At 43.1% G+C, this 18,183-nt stretch overlaps 1 protein-coding gene across 1 annotated transcript in view; it reads right to left on the minus strand.

The window, feature by feature from the left end:
* The window catches only part of greb1l (GREB1 like retinoic acid receptor coactivator), a 139,176-nt gene that overhangs the window by 62,606 nt on the left and 58,387 nt on the right, over positions 1-18,183 (minus strand). The window contains exons 11-14 of the mRNA XM_078216079.1: positions 16,382-16,519; positions 11,206-11,391; positions 7,932-8,258; positions 1,578-1,706 (exon numbers count right to left, since the gene is read on the minus strand). Coding sequence (XP_078072205.1) covers positions 1,578-1,706; positions 7,932-8,258; positions 11,206-11,391; positions 16,382-16,519 — 780 coding nt within the window. The remainder of the gene's footprint in view (positions 1-1,577; positions 1,707-7,931; positions 8,259-11,205; positions 11,392-16,381; positions 16,520-18,183) is intronic.

Raw genomic sequence — 18,183 nt, forward strand, 5'->3', positions numbered from 1 at the left:
CCTCTCCTCATAGCTAATGCCCTTCATACCAGGCAACATCCTGGTAAATCTTTTCTGTATCCTCTCCAAACCTTCAGATCCTTCCGGTAGTGTGGGGACCAGAATTGAACACTATATTCCAAGTGCGGCCTAACTAAGGTTCTATAAAGCTGCAACATGACTTGTCAATTTTTAAACTCGAGGAAGGTTTAAAACTAAATTTCCCTGGGGGTTGATATTAGAACCCTTGCTCTTCCCAATATATATTAATGACCTAGACCTTGTTGTATAGGGTGCAAATTCAAAATTTAGAGATGATGTGAAACTCAGAAGTATTATGGACTGTAAGGAGGATAGTGTTAAATTTCAAAAGTACACAGGTTGGTGGAATGTGCATTCAAGTGGCCCAAGCCTGAATGTTTTCCAGGTCTTGCTACATATGAGCATGGACTGCCTCAGTATCTGAGGAGTTGTAACTGGTGCTGAACACTGTGCAATTATCAGCAAACATCCCCACTTCTGGTCTTATGATGGCAACAAGGTAATTGACAAAGCAGTTGAAGATGGTTGGGTCTAGGACATGACCCCGCGGAACTCTAAATCTGAGTGAGTTTACCAGCACCATTGCGCCTCTGCAGACAGCTTGCCTGACTAGTGAAATGCATTTCAGGCTGCCTATCTTGTTTGTGAAGTTGCAGTGGGGCAGGCAAGGAGAAAGGAGGCGGGTGGGCCGATCAAGAGCCAGTAATGATCTGCAGGAAGGATGAGGAATCGGAAGGAGCACTCATATTTTTCCTCTACTGCGATGTTTACATTGTTAAATAATTCTTTGCTGGCAGCCGCTGCAAGGCAGGCTACAGCTTAGGGAATATGGCTGCAAAATTACTCAACAGCAATAGCGCCTGAGGGGTTGACAGCAACTATTTTATACCAACCTCAGTTTTCTCTCCCACTCACTTCAGGCATCAAATATATCAAGAAAACTGATGTTCTCAGCAGTAAAACTAAAATATTAGAAAGAGCCATGAAGCTCCAATCTAGGTGCTGGTTGTGGACAGTTTTTACAGCCACATTCCTGGCACAAGCCTAGCTACTTAACAAAGCTGACAGCCCATTTGTGGGTACGTTAGTGTAATCAGCATGGTATTGGACTAGCAATCCAGAGGTCATAGGTTTTCGTACCACCACAGAATTCAATGGCTTAGAACTTGGACCTCTTTATGCCTGATGTGTGGGCTTAGAACGGATGCATTGAGACTCAATTTTGGGGACAAACATTCTGCACCCAAAAACACCTGAAAAACACAAAATTTGGCCAGGCCACAAAGGAAAATATGAAACCCCATAATTTATTGGCAAAGGAAGCACTGGATGCCTTACATATGCAATTGAGGGCCAAGCGCTTGCTGGAGGGGTAAAATTGGTCTGACTTCATTCACACTGGTAATCACCCAAACTCAAAACCAAACAAATAACTGGAGGCATGGCTAATAACTCGGTAAACAAAACTTCCTTAGCTTGGCAGAGTTACTGAAACCTTTGCAGATCCTGAAAGCATCAAGCAATGTAAATAACATATATCAGACTGAAACACTTACCAAAGGGGGAGGTTTTGAAATGAGATGCCAAAATACTGACTTTGCCTGTAATCAGTTCGTAACTGATTTCCTTCAGGAACTCACTCATAGTGAGCATGCTCTCTGCTAGCATTCTGGATTGATAGTGGCCTGGAGAAAACAACACACATTTGTTCATTGCCATGACACAGCACACAACTGTTTACTATTCAAATCAGTATCACTCTGTAAAACATGCAGTGAAAGCTTTTAAAATATCATTCAAGTTCAGAACTGGTTCAGACTTACAATTGGAAGATTGAAGAAGTTGTGGGATACATCTTTTGAACTTCTGCCAACAAACTTTAATAGTGTGATGATGATATCGGTGCGATGGAATAGGGCCTCGGAGGAGTTACTGAGCACAACAGTTTGAAGCAGATAAATTGAGATCTGCAGAGATTCACCACCCGATTGTGCATTTATTAGGAGTAGCCCCGTGCAATTTGCCTTGTAAGGGGTGTGCAGGAGTTCTTCCCTTATAAGGCAGGCTAGAGAATCACAGAAACAGCATATACCTAGTGCAAGCATGTCCCTGCTGCCTTCTAGTAGGTTTCATCGATCACTTGGCAGAATTCCCAGAAGAATCCCACAGAACCCCCAGATACAAAATTGGCTTGATGACAGAAGACAGAGGGTGGTTGTAGAGGGTTGTTTTTCAAACTGGAGGCCTGTGACCAGCGGTATGCCTCAGGGATCGGTGCTGGGTCCATTGTTATTTGTCATTTATATTAATGATTTGGATGAAAATTTAAGAGGCATGGCTAGTAAGTTTGCAGATGACACCAAGATAGGTGGCATAGTGGACAGTGAAGAAGGTTATCGAGGATTGCAGCGGGATCCTGATCAATTGGGCCAATGGATTGACAAATGGCAGGTGGAGTTTAACTTAGATAAATGTGAGGTGATGCATTTTGGTACATCAGGACTTACTCAGTTAATGGTACGGCATTGGGGAGAGTTACAGAACAAAGAGATCTAGGGGTACAGGTTCATAACTCCTTGAAAGTCGAGGCACAGGTGGACAGAGTGGTGAAGAAGGCATTCGGCATGCTTGGTTTCATTGGTCAGAACATTGAATACAGGAGTTGGGATATCTTGTTGAAATTGTACAAGACATTGGTAAGGCCACACTTGGAATACTGTGTACAGTTCTGGTCACCCTATTATCAAAAGGATATTATTAAACTAGAAAGAGTGCAGAAAAGATTTACTAGGATGCTACCGGGACTTGATGGTTTGAGTTATAAGGAGAGGCTGGATAGACTGGGACTTCTTTCTCTGGAGCGTAGGATGGTTTGGGGTGATCTTATAGAGGTCTATAAAATAATGAGGGACATAGGTCAGCTAGATAGTCAATATCTTTTCCCAAAGGTAGGAGAGTCTAAAACTAGAGGGGATAGGTTTAAGGTGAGAGGGGAGAGATACAAAAGGGTCCAGAGGAGCAATTTTTTCACGCAGAGGGTGGTGAATGTCTGGAACAAGCTGCCAGAGGTAGTAGTAGAGGCAGGTACAATTTTGTCTTTTAAAAAGCGTTTAGACAGTTACATGGGTAAGATGGGTATAGAGGGATATGAACCAAACGCGGGCAAATGGGACTAGCTTGGGGGTTAAAAAAAGGGGCGGCATGGACAAGTTTTGCCGAAGGGCCTGTTTCCATGTTGTAAACCTCTATGACTCTATAACCCCCCCAAAGAAATTCTGAGTGAGGAAGTTCCAATTTGCTCTTTGTATGTCTGAATTATTTCATTTTTAGACAGAATCAGATGGCAACGTTCTCAGTGTTTAATGAGTGTGCTGCTGACAAACCAGCTGGTATAACAGAAACCAGACTCTGCACAGGACCCCAATTGAAGCACACATGCTGTGGAAAATCACAAGCTCTCTGACCTGCAGTTATTACCCTTCATTCTAGGACCAGGGTCACAAAATTATCTCCACAAATGTGCAATACCAGCAGATTAGAGACATCAACAACAACTTTTAAAACTGACAACAAGTCATATGTTCTACATTTCCACATGCCTGGGATTAAATGATTACAGTAAGAAGTTTAACAACACCAGGCTGAAGTCCAACAGGTTTATTTGGTAGCAAAAGCCACAAGCTTTCAGAGCCTTAAGCTCCTTCTTCAGGTGAGTGGGAATTCTAAATAAACCTGTTGGACTTTAGCCTGGTGTTGTTAAACTTCTTACTGTGTTTACCCCAGTCCAACGCCGGCATCTCCACATCATTAAATGATTAATCAGTCTAGCTCTGAGTTATTTTGAAAGCAGACTGCTGCACACTGGAGGGTGAAGACATAAGGACTGATTTTATAAAATTGTTCTCTCAGCCAGAAACACGGCCCAAAAGGTGGATGTATTGGAAAATCAACGGCATTCACCCCACTATTTCATAAAAACAGTTCTTAAGTATTAGTCTGCCAATGAGCACCATTAAAGTAGTTCAATATTAAACTAAAGTTCTCTTTCAATCATTGCAATGAAATTGATGGCGAGTTGTAGAGAGCAATGCTTCGGGGGACCGCAGCAAGAACACTGCATCAGAGCCACAAAGAGAGAGCTTGCACCAGGAATACCACATAGAGAATCATAGAATCCTACAGTGCAGAAGGAGGCCATTCGGCCCATCGCGTCTGCACCGACCACAATCCCACCCAGGCCTTATCCCCGTAACCCCATGCATTTATCCTAACTAGTCCCCTGACACTAAGGGACAATTTAGCATGGCCAATCCACCTAACCCGCACATCTTTGGAGTGTGGGAGGAAACCGGAGCACTTGGAGGAAACCCATGCAGACATGGAGAGAACGTGCAAACTCCACACAGTCAGTGACCCAAGCCGGGAATCGAACCCGGGTCCCTGGCACTGTAAGGCAGCAGTGGCACCGTGCCGCCCTTAAACCACAGCAGGCACATGCACTGAGGGCTTTATAGAGGAAGAACTACATCAAGAGTCTTAAAGCAGGAACACTCACCAAACCCCAAAGTGCAAGCACTGAATTAGAAACCCCACAAAAGGAGCACTGCATGGGATCCCCAGAGACGGGCGCCACAGTGGGCATGGCACCAGAAGCACCTCAGAGGGACACTTCACTGAGAGAATCACATCTCCAATAGGAGAATTTCACTGGGAACACCACAGTGGGACCACTGCACTGAGAACCCCACAGCAGAGCACTACACTAGGAGCACGCAGAAGAAGAACTACACTGGGAGTATTACAGTGGGAGCAGTGTACTGGAAGGACAGTGGAGTTAGGATCAGATGTGATTCTCCATTCAGAGCATTCTCCAATCGAATATCCAGGTAGTGCCCATGCAGTGCTCGAGTGCGCCAGGGCAGTTTCCAGGATGAACTGATGTACTCTCTATGCGCTGAGCGGCCTTTTATAAAGGCACTCCAATCCTCGCCTGTCTAAGTTGCTGGCGGGGTCAGCGAATCAGAGACTGCCCCGCCAACAATACGTTGTGAAACCCATTTTTTTCCTAAGTACTTCAACGTTGTTTTCCCGCCTGACATCGGCCTTTGCCAATTGGGGGAAAATCCTGGTCATTGAATCTGGCAAACACCTTGCTCAAATTAAGCAAAATACCCAACAAGATGCAACTCTACAAGCACTGCAAGAGGTAATGACGAAAGGATGACCAGAGGGCATCAACGAGACACTTGTGGTCACAAAAGCATATTGGGCACACTGAGATGAATTAACATCCCAAGATGGCATCTTTTACAAAGGAAATACAGTCATCATCCCTAAGGAGATGAGAGGAGAGATTAATTGTATCCATACAAGGCATTAAGGAATTGAATCGACTCTGAGAACGGCAAGAGATGTTTTTTACTGGCCAAACATGAACAGTGAAATTAAAGACCACATTAACAAGTACCAAGCTAAACAAGCTAGAGAGCCACTGATGCAGCATGACATCCCAGACAGACCATGGATGAAGCTGGGAGTAGTTACTCACTTTGGCAGGAACTGAGTATCTTGTCCCTGTAGATACTATTCTGACTACTGAGAGTTAGAGACAGCTGACATCAACAACAAGGGCAAGAGTAGAGTGCCTAACTTCAGTCTGTATAGCATTCCAGACATTAAGATGAGTGACAATGGCCTTAGATCACAAGTGAAGAATTCAGCTGATTCACAAAGGATTGGGAAAGTCAGCACTACATATCGTCTCCGCACTATCCCCAGTCAAATGTTAAGGCAGTGAAAACTGCCAAAGGATTTATCAAGAAAATGAGTCAAAGCAATCACTGAGTGGAGAAACACACTGACTGAAGACATTGAAAGTCGTTCAGTCCAGAGACTGATGTCATGTTGCACACAAACTACACTTCCAATCATAAAAAAAAGCAACTGAAACTAGAGGTAGTAACCAGCTTGATGGAAAAGAGCAAGGTGAAACTACAGAAAGCCAAATTTCATTTTGACAAGACTGCCAAATCATTACCAGAGCTGAGCACTGGAGAGCCGGTCAGGGTGCAAACCTTCAATACTCTCACCAAGAGTCAGCTCACATAGAAACTTGGCACATATGTAGATAAACTGTCACCTCAATTGTAAGGAGTCTAACAACACCAGGTTAAAGTCCAACAGGTTTATTTGGTAGCAAACGCCACTAGCTTTCGGAGCGCTGCTCCTTCGTCAGGTGAGTGGGAGTTCTGTTCACAAACAGGGCGTATAAAGACACAAACTCAATTTACAGAATAATGAATAATGTTTGGAATGCGATTACAGCTAATCAAGTCTTAAAGGTACAGACAATGTGAGTGGAGAGAGCATTAGCACAGGTTAAAGAGATGTGTATTGTCTCCAGACAGGACAGCCAGCGAGACTTTGCAAGTCCAGGCAAGTTGTGGGGGTTACAGATAGTGTGACATGAACGGAGCACTTCAGCGGTCACGGGCATTCGGCCTCTGATATTCGGGTAAGTGTTCTCCAAGGCGGCCTTCACAACACACGACAGCGCAGAGTCGCTGAGCAGAGACTGATAGCCAGGTTCCGCACACATGAGGACGGCCTCAACCGGGATCTTGGGTTCATGTCACACTATCTGTAACTCCCACAACTTGCCTGGACTTGCAAAGTCTCACTGGCTGTCCTGTCTGGAGACAATACACTTCTCTTTAACCTGTGCTAATGCTCTCTCCACTCACATTGTCTGTACCTTTAAGACTTGATTAGCTGTAAAGACTCACATTCCAATCATTATTCATTATTCTGTAAATTGAGTTTGTGTCTTTATGTGCCCTGTTTGTGAACAGAACTCCCATTCACCTGACGAAGGAGCAGCGTTCCGAAAGCTGGTGGCATTTGCTACCAAATAAACCTGTTGGACTTTAACCTGGTGTTGTTAGACTCCTTACTGTGTTTACCCCAGTCCAATGCCGGCATCTCCACATCATGACCTTGATTGTACACAGTGGAAGTGAATGGACCAAATATACCGATGCATCCACTGGTATATACACTCAACTAACAAAGCTGCTCCCTTCACTGCAATTGCCCTGTCAGGGAGAAGGATCTCACCAGCTATACTGAATGCAAAACTACCATCAATCCCAGATGTCCACATGTTCCCAACATCTATAATGGAGCAACAACAATCACCAAGGCGACAAGTGACATGGAAACAGCACTCTCCAGACAAGGAGCATCTTGTCTGGAGAGTGATGAACAGCCATTGTCAATTTGCATGCATTCCTTTCAGAGATCTGTATGGTTTATGTATGCAATGCATGTGCAGTAATTGATAATAGAACAAATAGTTGTCAATGCATGGAAACACTGGTGTAAAGTGGGTAACCTGGGTAACTCACAGTCACACAGGAACATGCATGTATGGTTTTTCTTAACCAGGAAAAGGGGGATGTTTGTAACTTTTGTTCGATATGGAAAGGGAGATGTTTGCATTTTGAAAATGCGACCTTACTAAGTATACCAGCTAGCTTGCCATAGTCATACGACTCTGCCATGAGGGAGGCATTTCAGGCTGCCATCTCTATTCATTTCAATAAAGCCTCTCACAGGGACAGACACTGAAGACTGCCGTCTGTATACATGAAACAGCACTCATCTTTGACAACATGTAACCATGTAAATCAGACAATTGATGATTTAAGTTAAATGGCCGGCCAGATAGCAAGTAAATTATCTTTAATATATACAAAAAACATTTGAAAAATTAGCTTGTCAATCACAACACTGTAATCTCAGGGTAAGTACTTTAATAAGAAAATTATTGCCTGCTGTTACCATCATTGGCACCAATTTACATGTTGTTATAACTGACGAATTTAAAATAAATCTGAAATTCTACTTACCTAAAACCACCACACAGAATTCAATCCCTCTGAGCTTTGATGTACAAATTACTACTACGTAATTAGGTGTTTTCTGTTGGTGATGTGCATCACTGAAAGACCTTAAAGTCTCTGAAATGCCTTCTGCCAGGGAGTTTTGAGTAAATACAACTTGCACCAAATCTCGTGAAACACTGGCAGCAAGTCGAGCTAGCCAGGGTAATTGTCCTGGAGACACAGTGGAAGAAGGGCCTCCCATTTGTAGGGATCTGTCTTTAAGACTTGAGTCTTGTATTGCTTTAAGCATAATTTGTTCAAATTCTTCCTTGAGAGGCATCTGATCTGGACCTAGAATAAGCAAATATATTACTGAACTACTGTACCAAGCTGTCAAATGTAGCCAGATAACTATATTGTGAAACAACGACTTGACTGCTGACATATGTTGCTTTATGAAATCTGACAAAGACCTCAAGACGGTAATCAGACTGTCTTTCACAAATGCAAAAGCTACCAAATAAACCTGTTGGACTTTAACCTGGTGTTGTTAAACTTCTTACTGTGTTTACCCCAGTCCAACGCCGGCATCTCCACATCATTTCACAAATGTACCATTCTATGTAATGGACTAACAGGATGGAGCTTTGTGCTCGCAATTCCTCGCACAGTGAGCTAGTTCTTTTAATCCACTCTGGACCAATGCACTGAAGGTATCTCTGATAGCTATAAGAGTTCCATATGAACAGGTTTTGTGCAGCTCTGGGTCAGGACTTTGAGTCAATAACATGAAACTGCTCTGAGTTTTATACTAATTGATATCGTCACTCAAAGAGGCCACAATGGCAGCTTGTGAAGGATTAGTAAGTGCCTGTTTACGTTGCTCCATTTTACTTTATTTTGCTTTAACGCCATTCAGTTAATAGTGCCTGTACTCTCAGTTCATAGAATCCCTACAGTATAGAAGGAGGACATTCGGCCCATCCCACCGACCACAATCCCACCCAGTTCCTATCCCTGTAGCCCAACATATTTACCCTGCTAGTCCCCTGACACTAAGTGGCAATTTAGCATGGCCAATCCACCTAACCTGTACATCTTTGGACTATGGGAGGAAACTGGAGCACCCGGAGGAAGCCCACGCTGACATGGGGAGAATGTGCAAACTCCACACAGTCACCCAAGCTGGGAATTGAACCCAGGTCCCTGGCACTGTGAGGCAGCAGTGTTAACCACTGTGCCACCCCCGTTAGTGTTGAGAGTTTAATTTTAAAGTAATTTTGCGCCGTTGTCCCGTAACTCTGCGTGACCCGATCAGCGCCACTTTGGAGCAGCCTCTCCAATTCCCTTCTACCACTGCCGGCACCACAACTTGAGGCCTTATTGCTCTCTGACTTACTCTCTTGTCTATCCTTCCTCTCACCAAACCACAAGCTCCTCGATCCTTCTGCTCGCCTCTTCCCTGTCCTGAAGCCTCACTGCCAGCGAGAGCTCTAGAGATAAGCTGCGCGTGGCAGGAAGAACAGCTTCGAGCTAAATGGCTGGTGAGGGTCTGCAACAACTAGGAGGATCAGGGAGCGCGATGTGTGGTGACTGGGAAGTTCGGGAAGTAGGATTGGGAGCGAACAGGATCAGCAGCAAGCGGTGGTACTGTAAGCAGAAAGTTACCATATTTGCTTTATATGTCAACATCTGTTTTATTTTTAAATTATTTCATTTATCAATATGGAATATAATCATGTTGAGTATTTCAATGTGCAGGATATTATGTTTTTTTTCTGATGAGGAAGCTCCTGCTGAACCTAACTACAGATTTTATATTGGTTTTAATGGAAAATGTTAATCACTTCAAGTCATTTCACTGAGAGTCACAATATTCAGCAATGCAGCTACAACTTTAAGTCAGGGCTCACTGCAACAGAAAAAATTGTTGAGATTTTACAGGAATGCAGGGAGCAGGCCAGGAGGTTGTGGAGAAGCGGCTGTAAAATCAGGCAAGTTGTCAGCGGGTGCTATGCTCAGTGCCTACCCACTGCCACTGGAATTTTACCAGTGGTGCGATAGTTGGTGGACAGATCACCTGCCCTTAGACCAATTGAGACCCTGGCAGGGTCAGGGGGTGGGAGGTGCCTCCTGATCAGTCACACTGTGGCCCACAAGTGAACCCCCAGCTGCAAGGGCCACTCCCGTTGGAAGATTCCGCTGCCCTTTCAAATGACTCCCCTGGCCTTGCTAAGGCCCGCCTGATTGGCCCAAGTGGGTCCCAGTGCCACTTACCTGCCCTCTGGTGCCTCCTCCATGGCTGCTGTTCTGGGGCCTGCTATAGTTCCAGCGGTGGGGCCATCGTTCCTGATAGCGCCGATGGGACTGAAGAGCTGCCAACCGTCTGTCTGGCTGGCTGCTCTCCGGGCGTGGGATGTCCTACTTTAGAGGGACAGAAGTCATGGCTGCAGGCAGTTCATTGTCTGATCAACACAAAAGTTCAGTTGGAGTTTCCATGCTCAGTGGAAGTGGGATTGCCCTGACTTTTTCAGTCAGTAGGCCATAAAATCTTGGCCATTATTACACAGATGTGTTTGGGGTCTAGACTGAAATTAGGATGAAGATTTGCTGAAATAAAAGTCATGGAGACTTTAAAATTCAGATAGGCTGTGCAAACCAAATTTGAAGTAATAGTATGAAGGACAGGCAAATAGAATTTGCCTATCCCACTCCAAGTTGGCTTGAATGGTATGTCCAGGATTTTCAAGCTTTCGTTTCTGTCAGGGTATAATTGACCATCAAGGGGTTTGTACACATGTCCATCAAAGTCTATTCACATGGCATTACATTTAGTAGCATTTAACTGTTTTCCCAAGAGTTTCTTGAACTTCACTGACTGCACCCCATGTCTTAAACTCGCGCGACTGTCATTTTGTCCATGCATTTCCAATATTTGAGACCAGAAGATGAGAAGGCGATTAATGAGGATTAGGAAAAGAATTGGCCTGAGCCAGGTGCCCTGAGGCATTTTTAATTAAGCGTTAAGTAAGTGTTAATTGAACACTTTTGGAAAGACAGCCATAGTATCTGACACACTGAGTGTGGGCGGTGAGGAAATCAGCAATCCAGTGGATAAGAATCTCACATCCATTATGTTTTAGATGATGGGTCCTTGAATACTAAACCGTTTGAAAAAGGGTCCTTCAACCAAACAGTTTGAGAACCATTTTTCTAGCAGTTAATCCTTTCAAACCTCACCAGGAAGCAAAAGAGTATACCTTAATATTCATTTAAATGTAAGCTGCTGAAATCTTACCAAGGTGAATCAGATATTGTATTGTCAAGAGGATCATGTTTTCCACCGTTAGGATCTGGCTGTTGGAGATTCCTAGCTGTTCTAGCTCAACTGAAGTCAGCTGTGGAAACTTGTAACAATTCACAAGTAGTGGACTTACTACAATATCACCAACATTGCCATAAAAATATGGTAAAGTGCCATAACCTGCAAAACACAAGAAATATTTCAGTTTTTCCTTAATTCCCAAGATCAAATCTATTTCATCGAGGTGAGGGCACATCAGAGAAATCGATTATTATGGTCTGGAAGGAGACCATCACTTTAAAAAATAAATTCAACCTCCCAGTTATTAACACAAAGAACGACATAGCAAAGCTTCACATTATAAACAAAATATTTTCCTGTACCAGAATTAAACAAAGCAAGTACTATATATTTTGTAAACCCTTAGATTTTAAACCCGAAAATCTCAACAGATCACTTCCCGTTCTGTTTTCAATTCTACTCAAGAGTTTCCCCACTCTTTTCAGGATCTTGAGGGTGATTTTACTTCTCCTGGGAACAAACCAATGTGTGCCACAGCTCTCAGGAATTCACTTTGATTTTCCTGTTTCCCAGTCTGACACTTAGACTTCTAGAGCTCTCTCTTTCAGGATTCCACTGCAGACCTCTTGCACTAGCTTTGCCAGGTAGATCTGACTATTGTACTTTTCCATGAATTTGGACTTTTCATTCCAAATATGGGCTGCATTTGCAATTTCTGCTGAGAAGTTCTAGGACAGTAAACATCCCTGTTTCCTAATGGCCTCTAGGCTCCTTGTTCTGGCTGCCGGTAGATTTATCACAGCCTTTCAAGTTGACTCGTGGCAGCTTTCTCTCTCTGCTTGTGTCTGTGAGAAACACATTGATAAACACAAAACAAAATAATACATCCCTATAAAGCCTATCTCCATAGCAACATGGTATCCCAGGGATATTCCCAACACAAATGCAAATTAGTTCTCTTTTACCTTCAAAATGACTCTTTGATTCTGGGGCCCACAAGAATAAGTTATATCTCTAACAGCCCTTTTCCTAAACATACTGGTTTCACTATGAAATCCAGGGTTTACAGGTTGTTTTGAGCTTCTTTGATCTGAGGAATCTAAATGAATAATTGAAACCTCCCTGATTTATACTCCAACTGCAAGGCATTTTCCCAGATGTGTTAAGACAAACAGGTTCCTCCTCCCATCTCAGGGAGCTTTTGAACTGTGAAAGATAAATATCAATGGAAAATTTGTGCCACGTGTCTATGCAGCACAATCATACACACATCTCAGTCCCCTGACTTATTTGAGCGCTGATCTTTCATCCCTGGATTGAGGTTGCAGCTAAAACATAAAAGCTGCCTTGACAATCGGCCCACCCACCAACCATAAAGGCAGACGGGCAACATAAAATTCTAGTCAATTGTTGTTTAATTAATTTAATTTGGCTTCTTCATTCTTTGACTCTTGGGCACACCCACCAACCGAAATATTACACATATGCATGATGATGTCAGGATGTGCCCCCAATGTCTTCTCATGTAACTTCATGCACTTCCAGGTTGGGCCTATGCCCAAACTTTGTACGCAAAGTTCTGGACCAAGTCTGTTGAAACCACACTTATTTTAGGTTGTTCACCAATTTCTCAATCAGATATTTCCATTTATCTACATTTAAAATTCAATTCCTAAAGCTAAAAGCTATACCTCTAAAACACATGGCCAAGATTTTGCTGCCCCGTTGCGGCATGTCTCCCCTAAGGCAGATACGGCGAGCCACTTAAATCTCAGTTTCAATACCTTAATATCCCACCGAGTGAGTTAGGCCATGATATCCTGGCCAAGAATTTTCAGATTAAATTGTAATGTGGAACTTGTTCAAGGAACAGCTACTACGCGTCCTTGATAAATATGTACCTGTCAGGCAGGGAGGAAGCAGACGTGTGAGGGAACCGTGGTTTACTAAGGAGGTTGAATCTCTTGTGAAGAGGAAGAAGGAGACTTATGTTAAGATGAGACGTGAAGGCTCAGTTAGGGCACTTAAGAGTTACAAGTTAGCCAGGAAGGACCTAAAGAAAGAGTTAAGAAGAGCCAGGAGGGGACATGAGAAGTCTCTGGCAGGTAGGATCAAGGAAAACCCTAAAGCTTTCTATAGGTATGTCAGGAATAAAAGAATGACGAGGGTAAGATTAGGGCCAGTCAAGGACAGGAGTGGGAAGTTGTGCGTGGAGTCTGAAGAGATAGGAGAGGCACTAAATGAATATTTTTCGTCGGTATTCACACTGGAGAGGGACAGTGTTGTCAAGGGGAGTACTGAGATGCAGGCTGTTGGACTGGATGGGATTGATGTTCATAAGGAGGAGGTGTTGGCAATTCTGGAAAGGGTAAAAATAGATAAGTCCCCTGGGCCGGATGGGATTTATCCTAGGATTCTCTGGGAGGCTAGAGAGGAGATTGCAGAGCCTTTGGCTTTGATCTTTGTGTCGTCATTGTCTACAGGAACAGTGCCAGAAGACTGGAGGATAGCAAATGTTGTCCCCTTGTTCAAGAAGGGGAGTAGGGACAACCCTGGTAATTATAGACCAGTGAGCCTTACTTCTGTTGTGGGCAAAGTATTGGAAAGGATTATAAGAGATAGGATTTATAATCACCTAGAAAGGAATAATTTGATTAGGGATAGTCAGCACGGTTTTGTGAAGGGTAGGTCGTGCCTCACAAACCTTATTGAGTTCTTTGAGAAGGTGACCAAAGAGGTGGATGAGGGTAAAGCGGTTGATGTGGTGTATATGGATTTCAGCAAAGCGTTTGATAAGGTTCCCCATGGTAAGCCTTTGCAGAAAATACGGACACCTGGGATTGAGGGTGATTTAGTGGTTTGGATCAGGAATTGGCTAGCTGTAAGAAAACAGAGGGTGGTGGTTGATGGGAAATATTCATCCTGGAGTTCAGTTACAAATGGTGTACCGCAAGGATCTGTTTTGGGGCCACTGCTGTTTGTCATTTTTATTAATGACCTGGATGAGGGCGTGGATGACACTAAAGTCGGTGGAGTTGTAGACAGTGCGGAGGGAAGTGGCAGGGTACAGAGGGACATAGATAAGCTGCAGAGCTGGGCTGAGAGGTGGCAAATGGTGTTTAATGCGGAAAAGTGTGAGGTGATTCACTTTGGAAGGAGTAACAGGAATACAGAGTACTGGGCTAATGGTAAGATACTTGGTAGTGTGGATGAACAGAGGGATCTGGGTGTCCATGTGCATAGATCCCTGAAAGTTGGCACCCAGGTTGATAGGGTTGTTAAGAAGGCGTACGGTGTGTTAGCTTTTATTGGTAGAGGGATTGAGTTTCGGAGCCAGGAGGTCATGCTGCAACTGTACAAAACTCTGGTGCGGCCGCATTTGGAGTATTGTGTACAGTCTGGTCGCCGTATTATAGGAAAGATGTGGAAGTGTTGGAAAGGGTGCAGAGGAGATTTACCAGGATGTTGCCTGGTATGGTGGGAAAATCGTATGAGGAAAGGCTGAGGGGCTTGAGGTTGTTTTCGTTAGAGAGAAGAAGGTTAAGAGGTGACTTAATAGAGGCATACAAGATGATCAGAGGATTAGATAGAGTGGATAGTGAGAGCCTTTTTCCTCAGATGGTGATGGCGAGCACGAGGGGACATAGCTTTAAATTGAGGGGTGAGAGATATAGGACAGATGTTAGAGGTAGGTTCTTTACTCAGAGAGTAGTAAGGGCGTGGAATGCCCTGCCTGCAGCAGTAGTGGACTCGGCAACATTAAGAGCATTCAAATGGTTATTGAGTAAACATATGGATGATATTGGAATAGTGTAGATTAGAGGGGCTTTAGGTTGGTTCCACTGGTCGGCACAACATCGAGGGCCGAAGGGCCTGTACTGCGCTGTAATGTTCTATGTTCTATGTTCTAAACCTTTTCACAACAATATGTTTTCCAGCAGAAATTTTTTTTATCATATGTGCTAGTTTACCTTCAGAAGAAAACAAATTTATTTTACATTTTTGTCATTAAACAAAAGAAAAATAGTTACATATTCAAAAGATAAATCATCTGTCTGATACTGACCAGAGAGAACAGAGAGCGCCCTATTCTAAGGGAGCTATAGCTAATCGCAGCTACCACAGTGATGTGGCGTTACACTTGGTCTAGACGTTCTTGAGAGAGACGAGCAAACATAAACTAAAGCAAGGTCGGTATCGCTGATCATGATTAGTAACTCCAGTTGCATGCTTAAGTGGCAAGTGTGATAAGTTTCAGATTTGCACTAGATATTCTGTCTGGTTAACCATTGCTCATCTCATAAGCAAAATTTAGGTCACTTACAATTAGCAACAACTACCCAAAATCTGGATATACAATAGACTGAAAAGGGTATGGGAGATGTAAGAATGAGACCCTGTGCTATATGAGCTGGATACCATTTCTCACTGGGACAATCCCAATCCTCCAAAAGATGGACTTTCACAATGATGAAACAACGTCAAATTTGAGGCCACAAATTAGTTTATCTAAAAGTCATTATGACGTTAAGTGAATAGATAAAGAAATATTTGAAGTAAGTCTCACAACATTATACTTCGATTGTGTATCCCTCCTTATAACAATTAAATATATGCCACACAAGCAGACTAAAAACACCTGCTTTTCTCGAGCAATCATATAATTCCCACTATCTTTAGGAGAGCAAGGCAAAAAAAATCAATTTAAAAAATACACAGGCAAGACTAATATACAAAGCACAAGATGACACACTGGGATATGCTTGTCCTGAAATTAAACACGGGAAAATGTTTGCAGATAGCAGAGATAAACTTTCAGTCAATTACTGCAACATGGCTGGACTTTCTGTTTTCATTATTCCACAAACACTACATCAGTGACCTTCATTCAACAAGCTCTTTGTCCAGTGAAAGTGACATTAACAGAGTTCATTTGACAGTTTTAATATTAAGTGCTACAATGGATTATTGGGGCCTGATTTCCTGATGTGTGCTTGGCAGAAATGCTCCCTACTACTACTCAGTAAATTGCCCGCGTTTATAAAATAGAGTCCATCTCATTTTAACTTATTAAAAGTATTTTAAATCCTAACATATGAAGTAGTAATGCTATAAATATTAGCTCAGGAACAGTAAGAAAGCTACATACCTATAAGAATAACAGGTCTCACTCCAGAATTGTTTAATAAATTTTCAGGGATGATAACAGTTTCTCCTGCAGGAATTGCTTGCGGCTGCAAAACTCCAGCTGTCATTGACTGGAGAACAGGAATGGGTAGCAAAGCATCTATACAGACAAACAACGAAGAAACAGGATTTTAACTTGGCTCAAAATGTTAATGGTAAGAAGTAATGGCAGCATAGAGCAGAATGTTTCCTGAAATATGTTACCCAATTGAAAACTCCTATAATTCACAAAAACATGTAATATAACTAAAGCATACAGATAGATTCTGGGTCACACTTATTATCCATAACCAAAACTCCCCCAGAGAACTCCATGTTTGTCTCAATTTGTCGCAGTTTATAATACTACAAAGTAATGCAATGAATTACACAATTATAAAGTTACATCACACAGAAGCTCAAACTTAATCTGTAGTGTTCTTCGGGGGATTAACTGAAAAACATACATTTGTCCCTCTGAGGTGTATGTTGTTGGACAAGGATGGCAGCATTCTGGCACAAACAACAGAGGAGGAAATCTGCTCCAGGAAATGTCAATCTGGTAAACAAGGCTAGCTTTATGGTAAGTGAAACAGTCCACCGTGGTACCACGGCATGTTGTTGCCTGGCTGCCCATGTTTCACTGTGTTAGAATTGCAATTGATCCATCACACCTTTAAACGTACAATCTCAGTCAGCCTGGTGAGGCAAGGCTGTTAAACTGGGCGGTCAGAGGCAGTGTAATTTCAGGGTAACTCTTCTGTACCTTGCAGCAATGTTGGTATAGGCCAGGGAATGTGTGTTCTCAACACCCTCCCACTTGCAGTCAGCATGAGCTGCAGTTTGGAAGGACAGACACAACAGCAACTTGCACTTGTGTAGCACCTTTAATGTAACAAAACATCCTAGGGTGCTTCACAGGAGCATTATCAAACAAAATCTGACACTGAGTTATACTGGAGATATTAGGTTAGGTGACTAAAATCTTGGTTGGAGAGGTAGGTTTTAAAGAATGTCTTGAAAGAGGAAAGTGAGCTGGAGATACAGAGAGGCGTAGAGAAGGAGGTTTAGGGCCTTGGCAACATAAGGTGCAGCTGTCAGTGATGACATAATTACAATCAGGATGTGCAAGAGGCCAGAATTAAAGGAGTGCAGAGATCCCGGAGGGTTGTAGAGCTGAAGGAGGTTATGGAGATAGGGAAGAGTCAGGTCCTGGAGGAATTTGAAAACTGGGATGAGAATTTTTGAAAATTCTCATTACTAGCCCTCAATCCAGTGTGGGTCAGTGAGCACAGGGGTGATGGATGAACGGGACTGATGGGGGTTAAGTTATGGGCAACAGTTTTAGATTAGCTCAAGTTTTTATGAGAGTGGAAGCTGGGAGCTGGTCAGGAGAGCAATAGTCAAGTTTAGAGGTAACAAAGTTTATGGTAAAGGTTTCAAAAGCAGATAAGCTGAGGTAGGATTGGAGTTGGGCTATGTTAAGGACATGCTCTTCGTAATGGAGCAGATATGTAACTGGCGAGGGCCGATGGGCCTGTACTGCACTGTAATGTTCTATGTTCTAATACAACACCGAGATTGAGAGGGGGGGGGTTGAGAGAGTTGGTGGTGAAGTAGAACTGGCTGTTGCAGTGCACATGTGGAACCTGGTGCCACGTTTCTGGATGATTTCAGAAGGAGCAACATGTTAATAAGAAATAAGAGGTAGGTCAATTCGCTCCTTAGTTATACAAGAATCAGCAATGAAATAGGTCACTGATCAGGCTGAAGGGTGATTCCAGA

This window comes from Mustelus asterias, chromosome 7, assembly GCF_964213995.1.
Source record: "Mustelus asterias chromosome 7, sMusAst1.hap1.1, whole genome shotgun sequence".
Lineage (NCBI taxonomy): Eukaryota > Metazoa > Chordata > Chondrichthyes > Carcharhiniformes > Triakidae > Mustelus > Mustelus asterias.